We start from the raw sequence: 23,035 nt of genomic DNA, 5'->3' as shown, positions 1-23,035 counted from the left end.
CGGTCACTCCTCTCTACCGGACGGCGTTCGCGTCGAGATTCAAAGCCCCTCTCTGCCCTCTTTTCCTCTCTCCCCCGTCCCCTCTTCTCCTCCGCCGCCGTCCGCCGGCCATGCCGACCTAGGGTTCCGCATCCAAGCTCCGCTGCCGCGCCTGCGATGTCCGTTCTCCCGACCGTCTCCCTGTCCGCCGTGATTGCCCGACTCCGCCAGCGCCTCGACCACCACCTCCTCCCCTCCAAGCGCAAGCTTGATGACTATGGCCTCGAATCCGACTCCAACTCCGACTCCGGCGATCCCTCGCGCCACCTCGTGAGCATGCTCACGCCCGATCCTTTCTCCCCCTCCTCCTCGGCCGCCCCCTTCCCCCCTCTCGCCGATGCCGCTTCTAGGGTTTTCCCATCATCCTCCTCCTCCCCCTCCCCCTCCTCCACCCTCCATTTCTTCGTCCGCACCATGTCCAAAACCCGAGTCATCCACGCCAGCCCCTTCGACACCGTCGACTCGGTCATCGACCAGATCCGGACGATCACCGGCATCACGACGTGGGAGCAGCGCCTGATCTACGCCGGCCGGCAGCTCCCCGGCGACTGCACGCTCGCCGAATGCTCGCTTGAGAACGACTGCTGCCTCCATCTCACGGGGCGGCTGCGGAGCACGCGGTTCCCCCGGACCTGGCAGGTGGTCAACGACCTCGTCTCCTCCGTCTCTGCTCTCATCGAGAGCGGCTGCTACGCTGACAGGTTACGTGCTATGAGAGAAAATTCAAATATTGATGAACTTGTCAAGGAGTTCCTCATCATCCTAGCCAAAACGGCTAGCGAGAGCGACGAAGTTACCTGGGGCCACCTCCGGGTCTTTCTCGTGGCCGGCGCCCCGATGGTGCTCATCAAGCTGTACCTTTCCGCAGTCCGTGAGGACCGCACTCTCGCAGAGAGGGCCATTCAGCTCTTCCTGAGGCCGAACTCTGAGCTTCTTCCAAAGTCCGTTCAGGTGCGGTGCGCCCCGATCATGCTGGAGTTCTGTAAATTGCTGGCCGGGACGGTGGGGAAGAAGGACCAGCTTTATTTATCGTGCCGCAGTGCATATGCCATGCTGTTGGAGGCGCTGGACTGGAGGCGTGTCAGCCAGTTGAAGTCGGTGGCGAGTGTGATAGTGGAGCTGTTCCCCTTTGTCAGTGAGATGGCTGGTACACTGATGGAAGGGCTGTCATCGGAGTCAATGATGGTTTCAACCGCTGATCTTAATGAGTTCGCTAAGTTCTCATGTGCCTTAAGAGGGGCAATTCAGGACTGGATGGGTGAGAATTGTCCAATTCCAGAACTGTTATATAATGGCACGCAGCCTCAGCGTGAGGATTGGATCGGGTCTTTACATGATATATATGCAGATCTCCTGAAGAAGGTCGATCAGTGTCTTAAGAAGGTGGAGGGCTTCCTGGAGAAGAAAGGGTCAGTGCAGAGCGAGATCCGTTGGGCCGGGTGGTCTCATATCCTTGCCATTCTAACGGAATTGAATTGTTTTTCTAACATCTATGAAGGCGCAGGGCAGTTGCTTCATTCTGTTCTGCTGGCTCGGCGGTGTCCTCTGAATGCTCTCATCAGACGTGCAAAGAGAAGTGAAAACCTTCGCTGGCTTCTGAAGCATAAGGATGTAACAGATTTTGAGGCGAGGCAGAATTTGGTACTGATGATGTTTCCTGATGGAAAGGATGACTATGATGAGCTGCACGAGATGCTTATAGACAGGTCACAACTGCTGGCCGAGTCTTTTGAGTACATAGGCCAGGCTGATGCAACTGCATTGCATGGTAGACTTTTCATGGAGTTTAAAAATGAGGTAGCCACAGGCCCTGGTGTTCTAAGGGAGTGGTTTTGTCTGGTATGCCAAGCAATCTTCAGTCCGCAAAATGTCCTGTTCTTGTCGTGTGCAAATGACCGCCGGAGAGTCTTTCCGAATCCTGGTATGTTTACATGCTTTTGAATTTTTGCTTTAGTAATGGAGCATTCTTTTCTGTTATTATAGTACTTACCACCTAGGAATTCACTATCCTGCTGAAATGATTATCCATTACAGTGAACAACTGTGCTACAGCTTCACCATTGATCATATATGTACTTTTCGCTTGCGATAATGAAGGACAACATCAAAGACTTCATCTCAATGTGTTAAATAAAAAAATGTATTAGAGGCCTTTTCCAGCCTCATACTGTTTTGACAGCGCTAGTGCCAGTTAGGGTATCCAATGAGAAGGGTATGGAGGAGGTGCTTATAGGACAATATGGTAACAAATACTTGTTTTCTAAAATATGGATATTGAAAAAAAAATGAAAAATTGATGGTTTTACATGTTGCTTAGATGGCTTTTAGAGATTTTGGTGGAAAAGAGGCTAAGAATGTTTCTTTGGTAGAAATGTAAGTATTTGATAGAAATGTAAGTATTTGTATGGTTGAAAATCACTATGTTATCAAGTATTAGGTCTTCTTTTGTGGATTGGTTAACAGGAAATTCATGATTAGGATCAAGTGGTGGAAAGAACTGAAGCATCATTATGATTAGAAAGGAAGGTCTGTATGTAGAAGATTGCATGTCCACGTTGTTACAATTGAATTTCCCATTTAATTGTCCATCAGTTTTGCAAGTGGCTGTTTTAGGTAATGATCAATTTTAAACTGGTTGGGGATGTTCTTGTAAAAGTGGGGCCAGCCAGTTTGGTATCCTCAAATTAAATGGCTTACAGTATTGAAATTGAGGCATCTATAAGATGCTTATTTTATGAGTTCTGTAAGATTACCCAAAGAGTTAGTGATGGAAAGTGGTGGTGGCAGAAGGAAGACATGTTCTTTATTGTTTTTACATGTGCTGTTGATGTGGACTGTTTAATGCACATTTTGCTAGTAGGTGCACTCATAATATATGTCAATGTCATAATTTATTTATCTGAAGATAATTCTTGTACGTTACAAGTTGGAGTAAAGTAATGATTGTATTCCAATAACTCTCCTTTTTCACTGAGGTTGCAAAGGAGTCATTATACCATGTTCTTCTGATGTGCAATACCTTTTTTTTGAGGGGAAGATATATGTAGTTGGGTGGTGATATTTTGGTGTGTTCTTTTATTGACCACTCCTTGGACCTTGGTCAATCTTGCATGCAGCATTACAACACATTGAGCTTTTCTAGTTTCCCTTGGAGGAATCACTAAGCACATCCTTATGATAGGGACATCAATAGCTTATCTTTTTAATATCATGACATGGTTGGCCTTTTTAATGCCCGCCTCTTATTTTAGCTTCATTTTGCTGATCACTTTTTTCAGATGAGATTCTGGGTACTCCCACTATCAATAACAATTATGCAAAGCTGTCTGCAAGAGATTTTATCCGAACCATCTATCATATATTGGGAGTAAAGATTACTATTGCATGCCAAGAGCCTGATAGATGTGTATAAGATTCTACATTGTGATTTGGAGACCTATACCATCCAAAACATTGAACAGTATGGTGGGATAACTACTGCTAAAAGAACAACGAATATCCTATAACTACCACCTAAGATATAATAGAATTTTACCAGGACAAGACAATACATTGAGATAAAAATTGTAGCCTTAATAGGGCGAAGAAATTGCAGCAACCCTGATAAGAACTTGCTTCTATAGTCACCTGAACTACTTTTAGTGTTCTTTGTTAGCATATTTTACAGCACTGGGTGTTCGAAACAAAATGTAGCATAAAATTGTGTCACAATCAGCAGATTTTAAGCCTAAATCAGTCAATAATTAAAAGGATATATATATTTTTTTACATAATTTTGACAAGTGATCATCTTAAGATAATAAACTAAACCAGACAAAATTTGATATCATACTTCATGAATATGCATCATGTATACTGAGAACTGTTGGTGGCATGAAGGTGATGATAGGGTCTGATGATGGAGGATTGCTACTGATTCAATAGGCTTTAAGTGGTTGAAGACACCAATCTTTTTGAAGTCTACAGAAAATTTTAGGGTTTCGAAACCATGCGGAGGGATTAACAAGGGAGGACATGTGTACTAAATGGAGGGTAATGGAAGAACAGGTACATGAGAGAGATGGGTAATGGAAGTCTGCATTCTGCTGTCACCCCTCCTTGTCAAGCCAGGTGAAGAAAGGCAAAGGAAAAGGGTCCTAGATACAGGAGGGAAGGGGACAGAGGGGGGAGAGATAGAGAGAGAGAATAAAGCAAGTGGGAGCCTAACCACCTATGTTTCTTTGTCCAATCAGCGACCAATGGGGGTGAGCAAAAGATGGAAATACTGTATATGAAATGAAATAGAGGAAAAAAGGAACACACTTTTTAAAGGATTTGGTGTTTAGGCATCATCTATACATCTCACATGAACCTAGATCATTTTGTGCCAATTATAAATAATGGATGTGCAACACCCTCCCTCCACCTTCCCCAAGAAAATAGGAAAAATAAACTAATATTTACCTTTCACCAAATGACACATATTCTCGAATGATTGGATATAGAAAGAAGTGTTTACTCACTGGCTGCTAGTATATTATTGGTAGCGGGCATCCTTTTCCTCTCCCTCTCTCTCTCTCTCTCTCTCCATTCCTCCCTCCCCCCTATTTGGGAAGGGGGCTGAAGATAGTCTCTGAGATTGAGGGCTTTCAAGCAAGGTTTGTTGTGCTAGTACCTGAGGCCAAACCGATCAACTGGCAGCATGGTTCAGTATAATGCCCTATGCTGTTCTATGCCATGCTCGCATTAGTACAACAAAGAGGGCGGAGGAGAGGAGAACAGGAGAGAGGAGAGAGGGGGGACGGGGAGGGAGAGAGATGATGAAGGCTGTCAAAGCATGGCTTGACATTGTAGAGAGGGCCAGGGAGAAGAAGAACGTGAGAGGAGAAAAGAGAGAGAGGGAGAGGGAGGGGACGGAGAGCCGCCAGAGGGTTGCGAAGGGTTGGAGGAGGGGCTCCCCCCTCCGAAGGGGTCCGTTGGGGCTCTTTTTTTATTTTGAAAATATTAAGTGAAGTTGGCAAGGGATTTGCCGACTTCACTAAAAATTTTACCCCTTGTTGACCTCACTTAAAATTTTCAAAATAAAAAAGGTGCCCCGACCCCTTGCCAACTTCACTTAATATTTTCAAAATAAAAGAGGAGCCCGACGGACCTATGTTTTGAATGAAATTGGGGTTCAGATCACAGAGCCCCTGCTTCGCCCCTCCATCGTCCTTTGGCGCCTCTAGTAGCCTTCATCTTTCTCCTTCCCTCCCCCCTCTCTCTCTTTGCCTCTCTTTCCTTCTCCCTCTCTCTCCTTCATCGGTTTCTCATTTTGAATGCTAGAACCACTCCACTCTGCCATAGGCACAGCTCAGTACAGCCCGAACCGGGCGGTTGGGGACGATTCTGCATTATTTGGACTTTTGAATGTTTGTTAAGGGTGGTAGCTGTTTTTTAGGATGGGAATTTAGGTGTGCCTAATGGAGTAGCTATACACTTAGGGAAACCCATAAATATTAATAGTGCATACTAGAAACATTGGTGGCTTTAGAGCTTAGGCTAAGCTGTGGACAATGTGACCAAAGGGACTTATTAGAGGATTGCAGTTTTTGGGAGGATAAAAACCTGCTTTCAAGAGGAGTAAGAGGTACTTGTGTTTGGGTACTGGACAATGAGACAAGGGTGCTTTTTATAACACTTCAATGTTCAATCTGCAAGTCAGTGGTTACAAAGATGATTATTTGTTAGCTTATCAGATCCTGGTGTGAGTGGGGGTTATGTAAATCAGATCCAGAAAGTATGGCCATGAGTGTAGAGCAGGAAATTAGTATTGTCATTGCAAATGATTAAGCATGTGTTTTGTGATTTTATGATGGCTTAAGTTTTGCCTCACCTTAAGTCACTGTAGCAACTACTTCTACCCCTTAGTGAGAGTATTCAACTTGTTCATGATGAGCAATTGATTGGTTGAAGTGGCTAGATGGCAATGATATTATCTGTTTCTTCCTTGGGATTAGGCAGGTCCCCATGCCACCACTCCTATATACCTCTTCCTCCTCTTGATCTTCTCTATTTTACATATCTTCCCCCCTTTTCATAATTGTTTCCTTTTTATATGCAATTTACTTCATGCTTGATGATGGGTGAGAAAGACCTGCAAAAAGTAAGCAACTGCTTCTTCTAGAGTGCTGAAAGTACGATGCTTAGGATGTTGACCTCTGTGCACCATCGGCTGTGGACTTTTCCCTAAAATTGCTTTGTTCGCTTGCTTAATGGAAGTAGTTGGAATTAGGATTTAGGTTCATTAATGCTGTCCTGGTCAGCTGTTCTGAAGATACCTGTTGTAGTCACTTGTGTAATGGTAGAGGTATGGATTTTTATAGTATTCATGGGTGCGTGGAGTTGAACTTATTAATTAACACTGGTGCTTTCTGAAACTTCTTGCCCGTGGCTATTAACAGTCACGTGTATGAAAAAACATGTCAAAGGTACTTGGTTTTCATACAAGATGCCTTCTTTGTTAAGAAAGGTTTGGAAAAAAAATGCGAATTTGCTGATGAGGTCATGATTTAGTTTGTGTCTACTAACATAGAATATGAAAATTTTTGGAGAATCAGGGGAAAAGGATGCAGAAAGATCCTTGATAGAAGTTCTTGGTGGCTTATATTATATAATAACAATAAACTAAATGGTCAGAGTATGATTTGTATTTCATCATGGGGAAAGAAAAGGGAGGAAGCAACCAAGGATATCCTACTGCTATGAAAAGTATCTCTTATCTGAATGGATTAGTCTTACTTTATTATATTATGTAGCACTCTTATATTGTTTTGTACCAACATCTATTGGCTTTTATCGTCTTCTGTTCATTTTTTTGATGATGACAAGACTAACTTTTCTGACAAAATTTTAGAGAAGAGTAGTTGTGATTTCAGCATGATACACTTTGCTTTGGAGGATCTTGTGAATTGTGATTGCCCTTGTTAAGTGCTCATGAAATTCTCTGATTGCTTCCTTTTTATGGGAAGGTGGGGGAGGGGTTAAAGTAATACATGCTTAAGTAGTTCAGAACTTGCTGAAGATCCAATGGCAAACCATGTGTTCAGGGATCTAAATAGAACACCTATATTGATGTTATGATTACTACTGTGTTTGTTACTGTGGAATTGTGTTGATTGATCTGCTTACCTATCTCAATTGCTTTTCAAGGGTGTTTTCTGAGCAAATCCATAGTTTTTCATCGTATCTTTGATGGGAATTCTGATCCCACTAGAACGAAGACCTGAGACAGTTTTGAAAATCTTTAAATTCCAAGTGCAAAAATCAATTGTTGCAAGCAGTGAATTTGGTTTTCGATGCAACACAGCAATTTAAAATATTTATTAATTGGAATAAAGACTGTTTTGGAAGGCTTAAGGTCAGCCATGTAGATTTTCTGAGTAGTTTCCTAGGCTGAACATAGAAGAGGGAAAAATTGGCAATTATTATGATATAAACTCTTTGATGTAAACTTTGTGTTTGAACTGCCAATACTCAAATCAACATGAATATGTCTAGTGAAGTATGGGTAAAAATCATCTGACAGAAATCTGAATATGTCTAGTGAAGTATGGGTAAAAATCATCTGACAGAAATCTGGAGTCCAGACCACATTCTTTCATTGTTATAGTAGTAATAGAACAAAAACTGTCTTATTGATGGTCTTTGGACCTAATTGTGTAGGCTGGCATAGAGAATAAAGTCAATAAACTATTACAAATTTTGAACATAAGGACTGAAATAACGTATGCATTGAATGAGAAGTGAAATGCTTTCCTCGAGGGTAAGAATATCCAGATGGTTTAATATGCTCTTTTTACATATGATCAAAGGGTTCCTATAATTTTTTGCAAGTTGGATGACAATAAGGTTTGCAATATGATTGTTACGCCTTTTGAGTTAACTATAACCTTTAGTTTCCTGTTTTGTTGGATTAATTGAATATCTGGATTGATTCCTTGTCATTATGCCTTTACTTCTTGGTGCTTAATAAAGTACCTCCTTTTGGATATTCACCTCCTTCATGAAGCTTATTTCTGAGTAACTCTCTCTCTTGTTTTTTTTACCTTCATGTGTTCTGATTGCAATTCAAGTTTTACCAAGGACCTTACTGCTCGTAGTGGTGGTCCTGCCATCTATCATCTGTGACATGAACAACGGCTTCATTCTCTGTTCAGATGGTCCCAATCAATTTAAACATTTTAAACTTGCCTTCTGTTACATTAAACAAATGTCTAGTACGAAGGTTTTGTATTAAATTCAGTGTGTTTAGCTTAGCTTGAATTTTGCAGCTTTAGCTGTTGATGAAGAGAGTGATGAGCTGGTTGTAGAATAAAGGTAGTTCTCTGTCCAATAGTTGGTTGTGTCTCATTATTGGGGAATATTTCACCAAGTTTAGCTCCAGCTTTTGAGAATATCTCAGTGATGAAGAGTAGACTTTTTAACCCTCTGGTGGCTCTCTCTCATAGATGTAATCAGACCTTTTGGAAGAAGGCCATTAGCATTATGAAGTAATTGCAAGTCCTTGTAGTGGACGTTATAACCCAGAGTAAAGTCTTTAGGGTTGTTATATTAGAATTAACTAATTATGAGTTATCTTTGATGTTTATTAGTACTTCAGATTAGTACTTCAGCAAGTATTATCCATTCATGCTACTCTATCTGTCTTTTCAGTGATTTGTGTGAATTATTATGTCATACATATATATTATGCATGTTGCAGCATCTGCTGTGGATCCTTTGCACCTGAAGTACTTTGGCTTCTGTGGACGAGTGATTGCACTAGCTTTAATGCATAGAGTGCAAGTAGGCGTTGTTTTTGATCGTGTGTTCTTCTTGCAACTAGCTGGGAAAGGTCTTACATTAGAAGATATTCAGAATGCAGATCCATGCTTATATATGAGCTGCAAAAAAATTTTGGAGATGGATGCTGAGCTTTTGGATTCAGATGTATTAGGGCTAACTTTTTTCAGAGAATATGAAGAATTAGGGACTCATAGGGTTGTTGAACTCTGTCCGGGAGGAAAGGAAATTGCTGTAAATAGCCAGAATAAAGAGGAATACATCAACCTTCTAATTGAGCATTGCTTTGTTACATCCATTTCTGAACAAATATCTCATTTTGCTCAGGGATTTAGCGATATACTTGCTAATTCAAACGAACAGAAGTTTATCTTTCAAAGTCTGGACCTCGAAGATTTTGATCGAATGCTAGGTGGAAGTGATAGTGTCATTAACGTGAGGGAATGGAAGGCGCATACTGAGTACAATGGCTACAAGGCAAGAGATCGTCAAATATGTTGGTTTTGGAAGGTATTGGTTTATTTAAAATTAATAAATTAACTTGTTACTTGGCTATATGTTCCCTCTTTTAAATCTATAAGTGGTTCAGCCATTTTTTTCAAATGGCTTTTTTTTTGAAAAATGAACTTTAACCTTCTTTTTTTTTCTAGCATAGTTGAATCCCCCCAAAGGCACAGTGTGTAAGGTTTTTCCAATTTAAACTTCTACAGATAAACACTTGATCTGACAATTTGTTTCCATTTTCAGTATAAAATATGCAATATATAGGCAAGTTTTCCAAGAATAAGTGATTATCCTATTATTATAAGCTTCCAATAGAGCCCTTTCAGCTGCCGGTGATTAATTTTTCTGTGCTTTTCTTGTTTCTTCTTGTGATGGTATTATATTGCCCTGCATGTGATAATGGAGATTTCTCCTAACACACTACATGTTTCTGTATAGCTCATTTTTGTAGGCACCTTTATATCATGTGTTCCTTGGTTTATTAATCTTGACTTAGATCAGAGCATGTCAAGCAGTTTCTTTGATGCTATAGGAGATAAACAGCAGCTCTCTTATTTTACCTTTGTTGCATGATTCTTGTTCATGGTCTATGCTTATGCTGTAATCTTAACATTGTGCATAAAACTAGTCGGTTATGTTGCATCACATGTGGATGAATGCTCAAACTGTGCATGTAAGAACTGGTTAAAATGCTCTGCTTGTAATGTGATCTAGGATTTGAAAGTCTTTGAGGAACAATTTCATCATTATTTAGGTGGTATATCTTTGATATTTCCCGGAGAGATTTAACAGAAATGTCAAATCAGCTAAGCAATTTGAAGCACTAGTTTAACATTTTAAAAAAAATTCTGCATCATTCAATTTCTAAATCATTTGACAGACGCAGAAGAGCCTTCCTCTGCCATGACTGAAAACAGGAATAAGAGAAAATGAGTCCCAACATAGTCATGCAAAGAAATAATTAGCGCTGAGTTCTGCAATTATAGGAATCTGAGCAGCAATCAACAATGTGAATGTGTGAGGATAGAAAAACAGAAGAACAATAGGTGTGGAGAAGAGGTGGAGGGCTGAAATGAGAGATAGAAGAAGAAATAGTATTTGGAATCTTCTTGTGAGGGAGTGCGAACACAATTTTCAATTCTTGGTTGTGGCCTTCATGATAGGGAAGCCTTAGTGCTAATGCGCTTGAAAGCAGAGGAGAGTGGAACCAGACAAGAAGTAGAGATAGAGAAAGGGGGGAGGACAAGAAAGAGGGATGGAAACATAGAGCTGTCCAGGGCCCCAGGCTTTTTACTATTTAGTATCATGCAAGTATCTGTATTCTTGCCATGGGGGTTTGCCTTATAAATGAAAGGAAAGGGGGGGCCAGCATGAAAAAGATGAGGTTTTAAGTCCCTTTTGCTTCTTATTTTAGCCTTTGGTGCCCTTAGATGGGCTTGAATGTTCATCAAGTTTTGCTTCCACACCTTAGCCTTTGGGTGCCCTTAGATGGGTTTGAATGTTCATCAAGTTTTGCTTCCACCCTTCCTTTAACCGTCTGACTTCTGTGAGTGTATATCATACATTACACCAATCTCGCAAACCATACTTAGGTATGTGAATGACTGCCACCCGACTCATCTTCTGAAGATTGTAGACTCTCTGAACATCATAGGCTTGTGCTCACACCACTGTTAAATGAACCAATATGATCTTGGTTCTTTTTATTAGAGAAGGGGGTTGGTGTGTGTTGGGGGTGGGGGGGGAGGGTGGGGGTTGGTCACAGGTCATACATCATAACATGGAGATGCCAATAAAACAATGGCACTGCAAAATGGAAAGTGGTTCAAATGTGTATCTAAATTCTACAAGCATGATATGAATCAATTATTATGTGGGATAGCTTGGAGTGCCTTCAGCCTGCACCGATTATCATGATGGGAGCTCTGGCTTTAAAAAGTTTTAGTAGCAATTTTTTTTGGGTTGCAAACTGGTCTGGTCTCTTAACCATTTAGGCAATGATTCCAAGTTTCGTATCTTATCAAGCTGGAGGTAACCTGAATTGAGTGAAGTTTTGTTAATCTAAATTTTGGGTTGGGTTGGATTGGGGCTCGTGTGGTTGTTTTTGATCTGCATACTTTTAAATAGCAAGGCCATGTCCTAAATCAGATACAATACTTCTTGATTGGTTGGATCCTTTTTTTCCTTTTTATTGTATTCATGCCTAACAGATCTATGAGATCAAATGAGATAACATTCTCAACATACGCCAGAACTGCATACTTCATTCTGGTTTGGATTGTATGATTTGCATGTCAGTTTTGGTTTGGTATGGATAAACCTAATCCATTTGCATCTCAACTTTGGTTGCTTTGTCTTTATTCTATTGATCCAATGTCCCTGAGGGTTCTTTGGCAGTTAATCTGAATCTCTATTATCTTTAGAGCATTCCATGTGCTGAATGACTTGGAAGCTCGTGTAAAAAGTTGTTTGGTACTTTGGCATGATTGTAGACGGCCTTGTGATGTTGTATGCTTAGAAATTTATTGAATTTCTTGTAGCATGCAGCCAAAGCTTGCCAAGCTTCATTATTTCTGTTGGCTTCTCAGTAACTCAAAAGTTTTTATTTGAGAAATACTACAAAATAAAGAAACACAAAAGCTGGAGTCCAATAAGCTGACTTTATATTAAATATATTTATGAACAGACAAACTATTCATTTATCAAGAGCCAAACAAACAATTTTACTGGTTTCTTATCCTAATCTTACCGTTATGCAATTTTTATGCTCTTTACAATATGGTATTTGTGATATAATTTATTCTGTCCAATATTTTGGGAAATTCTAATCTTGAATAGTATATTGCTTTGTTTTTGACAGCATGTTTTGAAGTAAAATTTCAGATAATGGATTTATGAAAATATCTATTGGATTAAATTAGGTGCTTTATTTCATGGTATTTCTCGGTAACAATTGTTATGCAGAATCACAATGAGTAATATTAATGAAGTGTTTAGAGAATTTTGAACAAGCACAGTGCCCACTGAAGTTACAGCTACTAATCATTGGATTTTTTTTTTTTTCCACAGATTGTTGAGGGTATGCCTGCTGAGCAGCAGAGGGTGCTTCTTTTCTTCTGGACATCTGTGAAATACTTGCCTGTTGATGGTTTTGGTGGTCTGGGTTCCAAACTGTACATATATAAGGCTTCTGAGTCTCAAGACCGCCTACCTGCGTCTCATACATGCTTCTACCGCCTGTGCCTCCCCGTTTACAACTCCATATCCATCATGCGTAGTCGGCTACATATGATCACTCAAGAGCATATTAGTTGCACATTTGGTATATGGTAGCTATCAATGGACAGAGAATGGCCATGTCTGTATAGTTGCAAGCATATCAATATCTATCCTAGGGTTGCAGAGCAGCCATATATAAGGTGTCCAGCTCAACTTGTTAATATGTGTAGTAAATAGAAGGGTTGGGTTCTCTTCAGGAGGTCTATCTAATGTGAAAATATAAAGGATTAAAATTTCATTTTTCCTTTCGGAACTCTCTTTAATAATCTCAATGTGCTGCAAATACCAACAGGGGGAAAAAAGAAGGTACTTTGGGTTTGCATTCTTTTCATGATCTATAATTTTGTTCAGATTTTCTGCTTGGTTGCAGTTGAGAATTTATGTTGCCATGGTCTTGATCTAGTCTTGTTATTTTAAAAAATAAATATCCATTACTGAAATGGAAGCACGGATGGTTGTGAGGAAGCATGACGCATAAAAAAAAAAGCGCGTAGAAGTGCATGATGATGCGTAATGATCATTTTTTTAAATTTTCATATGCAACCTTCGGCTTGAGTTAAGGTTGACAAACACAGAAGTCAAGCTATCAAGTAAAAGGCGATTATTACTGGTTAAATATGCTGCTGTGATGGTGGTTAATTATGGACTCAATTTCTGGGAGAAGTATTAACCTACCGACTTTCCTGCTGGCCTGAGTTCATGAATGCCAAATCAAGTTTTTCCCAGGAGATGGATCAATATATGAATATAAAAGGGGTTAAGCTTTGCCCAAGTATTCCTATCCCTCCAAGTGGGATTTGATTGAGGTCATTTAATATATCATTAACCAGTTCCGATAAATTGGCACGTTTAATGCTTATCAATCAATTCTTTTCAGTTATAAAGGGAAAGAAAAATGCATTCTCAAAGATCATTTGGTACAACCACAAAAGACCAGCTTGGTAAATTGGTACCTGGAGAGCTTATCAGTCAAAGTTTCTCTGCAGAAGGGAATGAAATGAAGTATCCGCAAACGGAACGGATTCTACACTTGTCCCATTTTACTTTTTAAAAAGCAACGCAGTACCATACTTGCCATGCCTGACAACAGTCTAACCTCCTTAAATTTCTTAAGATACGAGCTAGGGCGGGTGGGACAAAGTTAGGGCTAAAATTGGATCAGATGCTAATTGAATGATGGTACCTCCATATTTATGTCCACCTTTTTTCAATGAATATGAATAACGGTGCAGATATTAAACAAATACCAAAAATAATATCCATATTTTCTCTATATAGATACGCATACGAGTCGGATATTTAATCTATGCATAGTTGTTCTAGAGTATGGACACAAATGAAACATTAGTTATGTTTATATTTTTTAAGCAAAAGGATATAAGTTAACTATTATTTGGATATAAATTGAATATTTAGCAAAACTCAAAGATAAAAAACTAACATTAATTATACAGCCATAAAGGATGAAAATAAAAAATTTACGATGTAGAACGTGTATAAGACACAAATAAGTAAGGATCTAAAAAATAGTTAATGAACCATTCAAAGATTGACCTAATCAATGTTCAGATCACTAGGTTGACAGGATTTGTATAAATATTTGAAATAAAAAGTATAATATAAAATATCAATATTTTTTTGCCCCCAGTGCCATCATCACTTTTTAATTTTAGCATAATCATGAATATCTACTTTTAGAGAGCTTCTAAAAAAAATTATATAGAAATGCAGGAAGATAGAAGTTATTTACATTTTCAAATGTTTTGACAATAAAATTTTGCAAATATTATAAATAATAAAATATAATATATTTATTTTAACAATAAAATTATTATTTCCATATAAATAATGATTAAAATATAAAATATCATAATATACATCAAATGATCATTTAATAACTGAAATATATGAACAAATAGAATAAAATTTATCCATAAAATAGAAATACACGTCATAGCTCACTGGTCTAGCACCCATCTAAAAAAATATGGATCCAGTAAGATTTGCCCATAGAAATCCGAGTTCAGATAAATTTGATCCGAATTGGATAAGGAATGGGATGTGATCAGATTCTGGCCAACTCATTTTCACCTCTAGACAAAGCAACACCGCATCATCTTCGAGTATGTTTCAAGAAACCAACCTTCTTAAATTTCTCCCGACATTAGCCAGCCAGCCAAGTGGCACTTTTGTTCTTAACAACCATGCTGCTGTGCTAACCATTGTATGAAACCAGAACAATTTGATCACCAGTCAGGCGGTACCATCTAATTTTTGTGAAGAGCTAGTGCAAATGATCTATTTCCATTGTATGTGTGAAATGCTTACAGGATGACCAGATGCTTACCACACCATAGAAAATGATTAAGGATAGAATCCCATACAGAAAAAAAAAAAAAAAATGATGATGATAATACAAAAGGAATGATAATGAACAAAAATAAAGTGGATCAGCGGGTGGGCCATCGATAGTTGAAGATTCAGGTCAGTCAGTCCAAAGATAAGATCATGCATGCAGTTGACTCATATGAATAGAAAGGATGCACAGAGCATTGCTAGTGAGATGAAGAATGATGCAGTGCATCGTGGCCCATCAGATGGCTGCCGAGAAGGTGATGGTGTAGTTCCTCCGGTGGGAGGGGGTGTCTTTGATGCAACAGGAGGCAGAGGCGGCTCCACCACATCAGAGACATTGAGAACTGGCATAGGAGCTAAGGCCGGAGGCTGTGACGCTGCAGGGATGAGTTGCAGCAAAGCTCCAGGTTCAACGGGCTCCATAAAGACGGGCATCCGAGATCCCAAATTCCTACAAGAATTTCCTGCATGATCCAAAGCACCAGCTGGTTTCAGTTACAAATGAAGATAGACAACTAATTTCGGATTGAATCAAAAGCAATACTGTACACCTGCATTTGTCTTGACATGCATATAACTACAGCATGCTTTTGTTTCTAATGACCAGGTATACAGAAGCATTAGATGCAAGGTATGCCGCATAACGGCCCGTATAATCCTGTGCTGACCGTACCAGAAAGGTACCAACAAAGCACCAACGTATGGTATATAAGTTGAACCGCTCCATACTAGTCTGAACTAAGTGAAACTACCCCATACTGCCCCATGGCAGTATCATGGTTAGGAGTAAGAAAAAATGCTAGGAGACTATCCCGGTACAAAATGTGTACCATACCATACCATACAGAGTGAATAACATACTGATACAACTCTCGATACTGATTTTGCGGACCTCAATTACGAGGCATAACTCCATCTATCATAGGAGTTTGCATCATGGTATTTAGGATTGTCATACTTAAAAGCAAGAGCTAAGGATAACATCATGGGTCTGATTATGTGCTTTACATTCAAAGTAACATTGCTTCAACCGGTTAACTGCAGTGCTACTATTATTATTTTTGCATCTGCAATGATGACCATAGCCTCCATCACCTTAGTTCTTACAAGTATGGATAAGAATAAGAGCATCACGTGAAATTAGTCAAGGATACATACTTTTGTATGTTCTAGCTGTCCCTGGAAAATCAGTGATGATTCCATCCACCTCAGCTCCCTTGAAAAATGAATTAATCTGGACAGTTGCATCTGAGAAAAAGTCCCATGGTTGAGATACAAATTCATTCTGAAGAAGATATACATACACAGAAAGGTTATGTTTGTGCAACTTATTCACGATATCAGTTTGTGTGGCAATGAACAATTGAGTTTCGGGATAGATGGAATCTGTGTCAATGGCCACAGAATCAGCAAATTCTTTAATATCTTCAATCGAGGAATTGACAGCATCGCGAACCGTTTCATCTATCTTGTAAACAAGTTTGTACTTGGTCTGCTGCTTGAACTTCTTCAGAACAGAACTATTGGTTGACTGAATCATAACGCTGGTGTTATCTGGTTGTTATAACCGGCAGAACTTGTGGCATTGATGACAGCATCTGTTACACTAAATTGTAATTTCTCTGCCATGAATGCTGCATGCTGTAACCATATAAAGCAATTAACTATAACAGAAGCCTTGCGACTGGAGATGATGAAGACTGATTTTAACAACTGTCAGAAGAAGTCCTAAATATTTCTGACTAGGGTGATTCTGTGAATATAGAATATTAAGGCCTAACGAAGCAGGATTCATAAAGATGACAGTAAACAAACATATTGGAACAGCTGGTCAAGTATGGCAGACAATACTGTTCCTAAAAGATGCCTTTGAGATTCCAAATTTATAGAGTTTCTAAACTTCAAATGGAGCAACTAATTGCAGTTTTTCCTGTCTTTTACTTCATGAATACTATCCTATGTGACAGTTCTAGGGGAAAGATTTATTTCTTTTTCACAAAAAGTGTACTATAACAAGAGCACGATCATTGCTAATGTCTGTCAGATAATTAAGATACCTCTTTCATGTGATGTTCGATCCCTACTTGTAAAACCTCAACATGTTTCTTAAGATGTTTTTATGAACAGAATTACATGGAAGGATGGTTGTAAGCGCCTCTCATGTAGCTTTGCTTTTCCTACAGAACTAGGAACAATGCAACCCAAAACTAGTAAAGCTAGTAAAACTAACTTTAATCACATAAATTCATAAAAGGATGGAAGCTTGAACCACTGTGTGGCCCACCACATCATTTTTCAACTATTGATGGTCCACCTGTTCATCTTTAACCTCACACACTCTTCAACCACACTCTTAAAGATTTGTACCCGAAAAAACAGAAACCATACTTAAGACTATGAGCAATTCTTTGTCCGCTGGGTTCACACTCATATTTCTAGATGATTATTCATTTCCTATTGCTCCTAATATTCTCTTAAGCTGTCAATATGATATCCTCTCCATCTTCCAACATCGATTGCCATTACATACTTTCATCTGATTTTACTATTTTGTGTAAGATCACTTGGGAAGCTAATATGAACTGCTGTAAACTTGGTGGAATCTACAACATTGGTTGTATTCACTTCTTTACGGGACTGTCCTACATTTGATATATATCTGAAACTGGTGGATCAAAAACCTTCAACCAAAGTACTTGAAAGAAGTTTCACCAGCAACAATTGACTCCTGCTTTCACTACAAGGGTGATTTCTCCGAACTTTGGCTGGTAACTCAAAGAACTTTTTCACCTCCATTGTTTGCAGGTTTTGGTGATTGTACTTCACAAGTAGGGTCTAATAGGAAGGTGCCATCTTAACAAGTTGATATAATCTCTACCAAGACTCTTGAGAGAGTCCAACGGTCACAAGAGAGCTCCTCTAAAAAGTCTGAATTACCAAAAACTTAATGCCTTTTTGGTATTGCTTTTATTTTTTGTAAAAGAATGCTATATACAACATTGATCTCCATATGGAGTCACTAATTTGTAGAAAGACAAAAACACAAACAAAACCAATGCCAAACAGGAAGTTTTCAACATTAGGGGCCTATTTGGATAATCCTATTGGATCTTCAGGACTGGCAACAGCATTTCTAGGATTACATAATATAAGACCTGGCGCAGCCCATGTACTAGATCTTTCCCAGCCAATTCCTACAAGGAGAAAAAAAAAAAAAAAGACCTGAGGTCTTTTCTTCTCCTTATGGGATTCAGGCCGGCCCACTCCAAATATATTCATGGGAATTTTATGAATATAAGCCTAGATCAGCCTGTAGTCCTATGATCCTGCTGATTGTACTGGCCTAATCTACGAATGCTACAAGATTTTCAGCCCAATCTTAATAGGATAATCCCAACAGGCCCTCCCCAATGCATCAATCCTAGTGAATACCAATTCGCTTACCCATTTCTAATGAGCCTTTATATACATATATAGTATCCCAAAAAATATACAAATTTTGATACCTTTCATCAACCTCATGGAACCCTTCAAAGCACCTCTCTACAAATAAAATAGCTCCTTATATTCTTAGGTGTACAGGCAACAGTCAATCAAAGGCTTTTATCTTACATGCTACCATGTTTATGATAGAATTAATGATGAGATTGGTTACATGTCACAAAGTTACAATAATAAAGATTTTCAGCCCAATCTTAATAGGACAATCCCAACAGGCCCTACCCAGTGCATCAATCCTAGCGAGTACCAACTCCCTTTCCCATTTCTAATGAGCCTTTATATACATATATAGTATCCCAAAAAATATACAAATTTTGATACCTTTCATCAACCTCATGGAACCCTTCAAAGCACCTCTCTACAAATAAAATAGCTCCTTATATTCTTAAGTGTACAGGCAACAGTCAATCAAAGGTTTTTATCTTACATGCTACCATGTTTATGATAGAATTAATGATGAGATTGGTTACAGTGTCATAAAGTTACAATAATAACAAGTCCAATCCACTAAGCTAATGAAAGACCTTTATTTTATAAGTTGCCATGCTTTTAATACAATTAAAAATGCGATCAGTTATGCAGTTGTAACAGTAAAAAGTCTAGCTCCAATAAGCTTCTTCAATATTGTTGTATCCAATATCCTAGAATTTCATATAAATGAGTACATACCCCTTCACTAGAACAATTTTGGCATATATTAAATGCTTTTATGAAGTCATTTTCCAAGGTAAAAAGTTGTTATATTTGAAGAAATAGATAGATTCTTTTTCTTTTCTTGCATTTTTCTCAAATGAGTACATACCCCCTCAAGTAAAATGGCCTTGGCATATATTAGATGCTATTATGAAGTCATTTTCCAAGGTAAAAACTTGTTATGTTTGAAGAAACAGAAGGATCTTTTTTTTCTTTTCTTGCACTTTTCTCAAATGAAGTGATTATGGAGTTGCAGATCTTATTTCTCTCTCTTTTTCCCTTTCAGGTAAAGATGAGGAATAATCCTGTTTTTCATCAAACACCAGCTTATAAACAATATGAGCTTCTACAGCAACACCAAGCCTCAGATTATGTATCACTGCATTTAATTCTCCTGGGCTGCCAATTTAAAATAAAAAATAAATTAGTTTCTCTTTCTCCTATAAAGAGCACATCTTTCCTTAACTGGCCACTAAGAAAGCATAACATGATAACATATAATCAATAATGGGAACAACCGTTAAACCTTTCCTAAACTGATAATGTATAGGTCAAAATCATTGTTCTATGAGTTCTATAAGTAGAATCATACGTAGAAATAAACCTGTGTAGCTCATCAATGCATTTGAATAACAACAAATATTTAGACTGGATGACCGAAAGCCTACTTTAGAATCATTAGTCATCTATTCTTGCAAGTTTGCAAGAGTATATTATCACAAAAGAAGAAAGATGCAACATAAATCCCCAAACTTGAATCTGCCACGTTTCCCTAATTGAATGCACAATGATAAAACTATGAAAAGCAATGAAATGATGATTGCTCTAAAACTCGAAGTAACCTTATAAGTGCTGAATGTTGGTTGAGGCAATTGAATAGTTCAACTGTTAAACGGTTAAAAGTTTAACCATATACAAGGTTGTAGGATCCTTCACTTGCACTTGTATTGGTCATCCTAGTCAAATCAGATGAATACTGACCGATACTGATACTGGCATTTATTTGTACGAGGGTGTCCTAACCAGCACGGTTTGTGATTCATTTTTCAAGGGCGCAGCTGGGTAACCAACCGGGTAGGATAACCGCCACAGCAGGTCATCTATAGGGTGGCACTTCCATAATAGTCATTTTGATCATTCCCTCCAAAGGAAGGCTCCGAGGAGGTTTTTCTTTCGAATAGGTTTGCATCAAGGTATGTTTTTTCAAATAAATGTTTATGGCTTGGAATCCCCTCTTCCTTCATTCAGAGAGGGTGTGGTATGTCCGAGGTCGATTTCTCAAAGTATCGAAATGTTCCGAAGCTAGAAGTTGATGATTATCCTTTTTTTTTCAGTGAGAAGTCAATTCCGCTAAGCTTTAGCCAGGCTGGCTGTGAAAATTAGGTCGGCTTGCCTAGGACTCGATCTTGGTACCAGTCCATAACGATCAAAGTGGAATCGCGAGCCAAAGTTTTGAAGTCTTTGAGGACTCCCACTCGCTCGCATAGATCAACATAGACTTGAACTGGAACTATTACAGGCAGGGGTAGGACAACAACCGCAACTCGAACCTTCAAAGATGCTTTTGGGCATCTCATGAGGCCCTTGAACCCATAATGTGAGAAAGAGGTGGGGAGAGAGAGAGGAGAGGAGACAAAGAAGGGGAATGGGAGATGGTTTTTTCCCTCATCACCAAGGAGGTGTCACTAGCACCGCAGCAAGTGAGGGCACTCCACTTGGGTGAGGCCTTCTAGACTCCCCTTTTTTGGGCCAAAGTTGGCAAAAATCGGAAAAAAAAGAAAACCCATCACTTTTTTTATTTGAACTTTGGATTTGCTATAGGATAGATGGCTGCTTACAACATGGTAACTTTTATTTTTTAACCAATGGCTTATTTTTAGAAAATACATAGTGCTGTATTTAAAAATTAATAAAAAATAAATAAATGGAAATTTAGTTCTGAAAAATTTAGCATGCTTGCGTTTATACAAATGCTATAACTTCTATGAAATACCTTCTTGAAAATAGTTACAACCATGTAACTAATATTTTAATCAAGAAAATAATTAAAAATATCACAAGTTCCTTAAAATCTAAAAAATTATCAGCAGATATCCTAAGGTACAAATGTAATTCTTGAATTTTATTGTCATGTATTTCAGCATTTGATGGATTTTTCATGATTTTTAATTATTTTTTGTGAAAAATTAAATAGAAATTTTAAAAATATTAATTAAATGTAATAAACATGGAACATGCATTAATAAGATGAGTTTTAAAATTACCATCTTGTATTTTATTGATTAACATATACGTTTCTAATTTTCGAGCTATTGTTAAAAATTACTAAAAAATTATAAAAAATGATTAAATTGTTAAAAACAAAGAACATGTGTTTGATAATTATTGAGAACAATTCTAGACTAATTATCTAGAAGTTTTTCATCGAGGAGACTAGCATGATTTTTAAACTATTTTAAAAAAATTATTAATGATTCATGAATAATATTACAAAATTCCAGCAATCTGAGATACGCATCAAAAAAATATCCTTAACGATTCTTGTTTTGAGTGGATGATACATGGAGACCATGGATTTTTTGGTTGGCACATCAAAGGATGGCCTTAAAGAGACATTACTAGGTATGCAATTATTCTGCCATGGACAACAAGGAGTTGGAATCACCTAATTGAAGCAAGCATCAAGTAGGTTACTATAGTGATGTGAAGAAGTGTACCAAGAGTCCTGGTGAGGTGAGAAGAGTAAGCAGAGACCATATGTGAAGTCTAAAGTGAAGGAGGTGGCTAGACAAATAAGCTCAGTGAGACAAGATAGTGGAGATCGATGATCATCATGGCAGTGCCGACGAAGGCAATGGGAATAAGCAATCTGATCCAGATGATACAGAGGCTGCTAGATGCAAGAGGCCATCCGAACCTTTAAGCAAGCATTGTGGGAGTATGAGGCCACGAGGTATCATACATTATTTAGTCTTCACATTATAAGAGGGGTGGAGGGTCCGATGCATCCATGTGTAGAGGGGGCAATTTATGACCCCACCCATCAATCCAATCTGCAAATGGCCTGCTTTAAGCAGGCTCAGATTTGACATAAATAGATTTGGATCATAAATGGATCAATCTATCTAAACTTATTTATTAAATGGATTGGGTTCAAGTCTAGACCTTTGACCCTTTAATAATCGAGTCAGGTTATGACTTGACCCATTTAATCCATCTAAGATCTATTGGACCTATTTAAAACCTACTTAACCTACTTCTATCCTGTTAAACCCAACCAACTTAACCTATTTAACCCATTTAAATCTATTTAATCAATTAAAAATCCACTTAACCTGTTCAACCCATTTAAATCTATTTAATCCATTAAAAACCCACTTAACCTGTTTGACCCATTTAACTTGACTTGCCCTATATATTAAATAAGTTATGCAAGTCGGAACAGATTACCTATTTAATGAACAGGTTAGATTCAAATCTGAAATTTTGGCCTGTATAATAAACATGTCGGGTTTGAGTTGATGAAGTTTTGATCCAACCTACATCCAACCTGACCTAATTGCCACCCCTATCCATGCAAGGGCACATGACCAGGGACGACCTTGAGCTATGCAAGACCTAGATGACCAAAGGTGGTGATAGCAGATCAAATCCTTAGCATATTTCAGAAAAGAAAAGGAACAACCAGGTTGGATCCCACTAGTTATGACATTGATCTAGCAGCATATTCAGACCTACAGTTAAGTAGCCCCAAATAAATGACTACATCAAGAAGGATAAGAAGCAAGTGATAGGGCTGCCCTAGCTAAGTGGTTCCATTATAGTCAAATACGGTTTAGGCTACGATGAACAATTTCTTCTG

The 23,035-nt window shown here is 38.5% G+C and overlaps 2 protein-coding genes across 2 annotated transcripts in view; one reads left to right on the top strand and one right to left on the bottom strand.

Annotated features, from left to right (window-relative positions):
- On the top strand, positions 1–12,965 carry LOC105038942 (E3 ubiquitin-protein ligase UPL5). Its single transcript, XM_010914874.4, has 3 exons — positions 1–1,960; positions 8,762–9,351; positions 12,415–12,965. The coding sequence occupies exons 1-3, from the start codon at positions 157–159 to the stop codon at positions 12,676–12,678; spliced, it is 2,658 nt and encodes an 885-aa protein (XP_010913176.2). The 5' UTR covers positions 1–156; the 3' UTR covers positions 12,679–12,965.
- A 1,930-nt stretch (positions 12,966–14,895) lies between these two features.
- LOC105038943 (glycerophosphodiester phosphodiesterase GDPDL3) overlaps positions 14,896–23,035 on the bottom strand; it is a 41,541-nt gene continuing 33,401 nt past the window's right edge. Inside the window, 3 exon segments of the mRNA XM_010914875.4 lie at positions 14,896–15,443; positions 16,138–16,527; positions 16,530–16,620. Coding sequence (XP_010913177.2) covers positions 15,148–15,443; positions 16,138–16,527; positions 16,530–16,620 — 777 coding nt within the window. The 3' untranslated portion in view covers positions 14,896–15,147.

This window comes from Elaeis guineensis, chromosome 1, assembly GCF_000442705.2.
Source record: "Elaeis guineensis isolate ETL-2024a chromosome 1, EG11, whole genome shotgun sequence".
Taxonomy (NCBI): Eukaryota; Viridiplantae; Streptophyta; class Magnoliopsida; order Arecales; family Arecaceae; genus Elaeis; species Elaeis guineensis.
The sequence above is the reverse complement of the archived record's forward strand: the minus strand, read 5'-3'. Positions and strand labels throughout refer to the sequence as shown.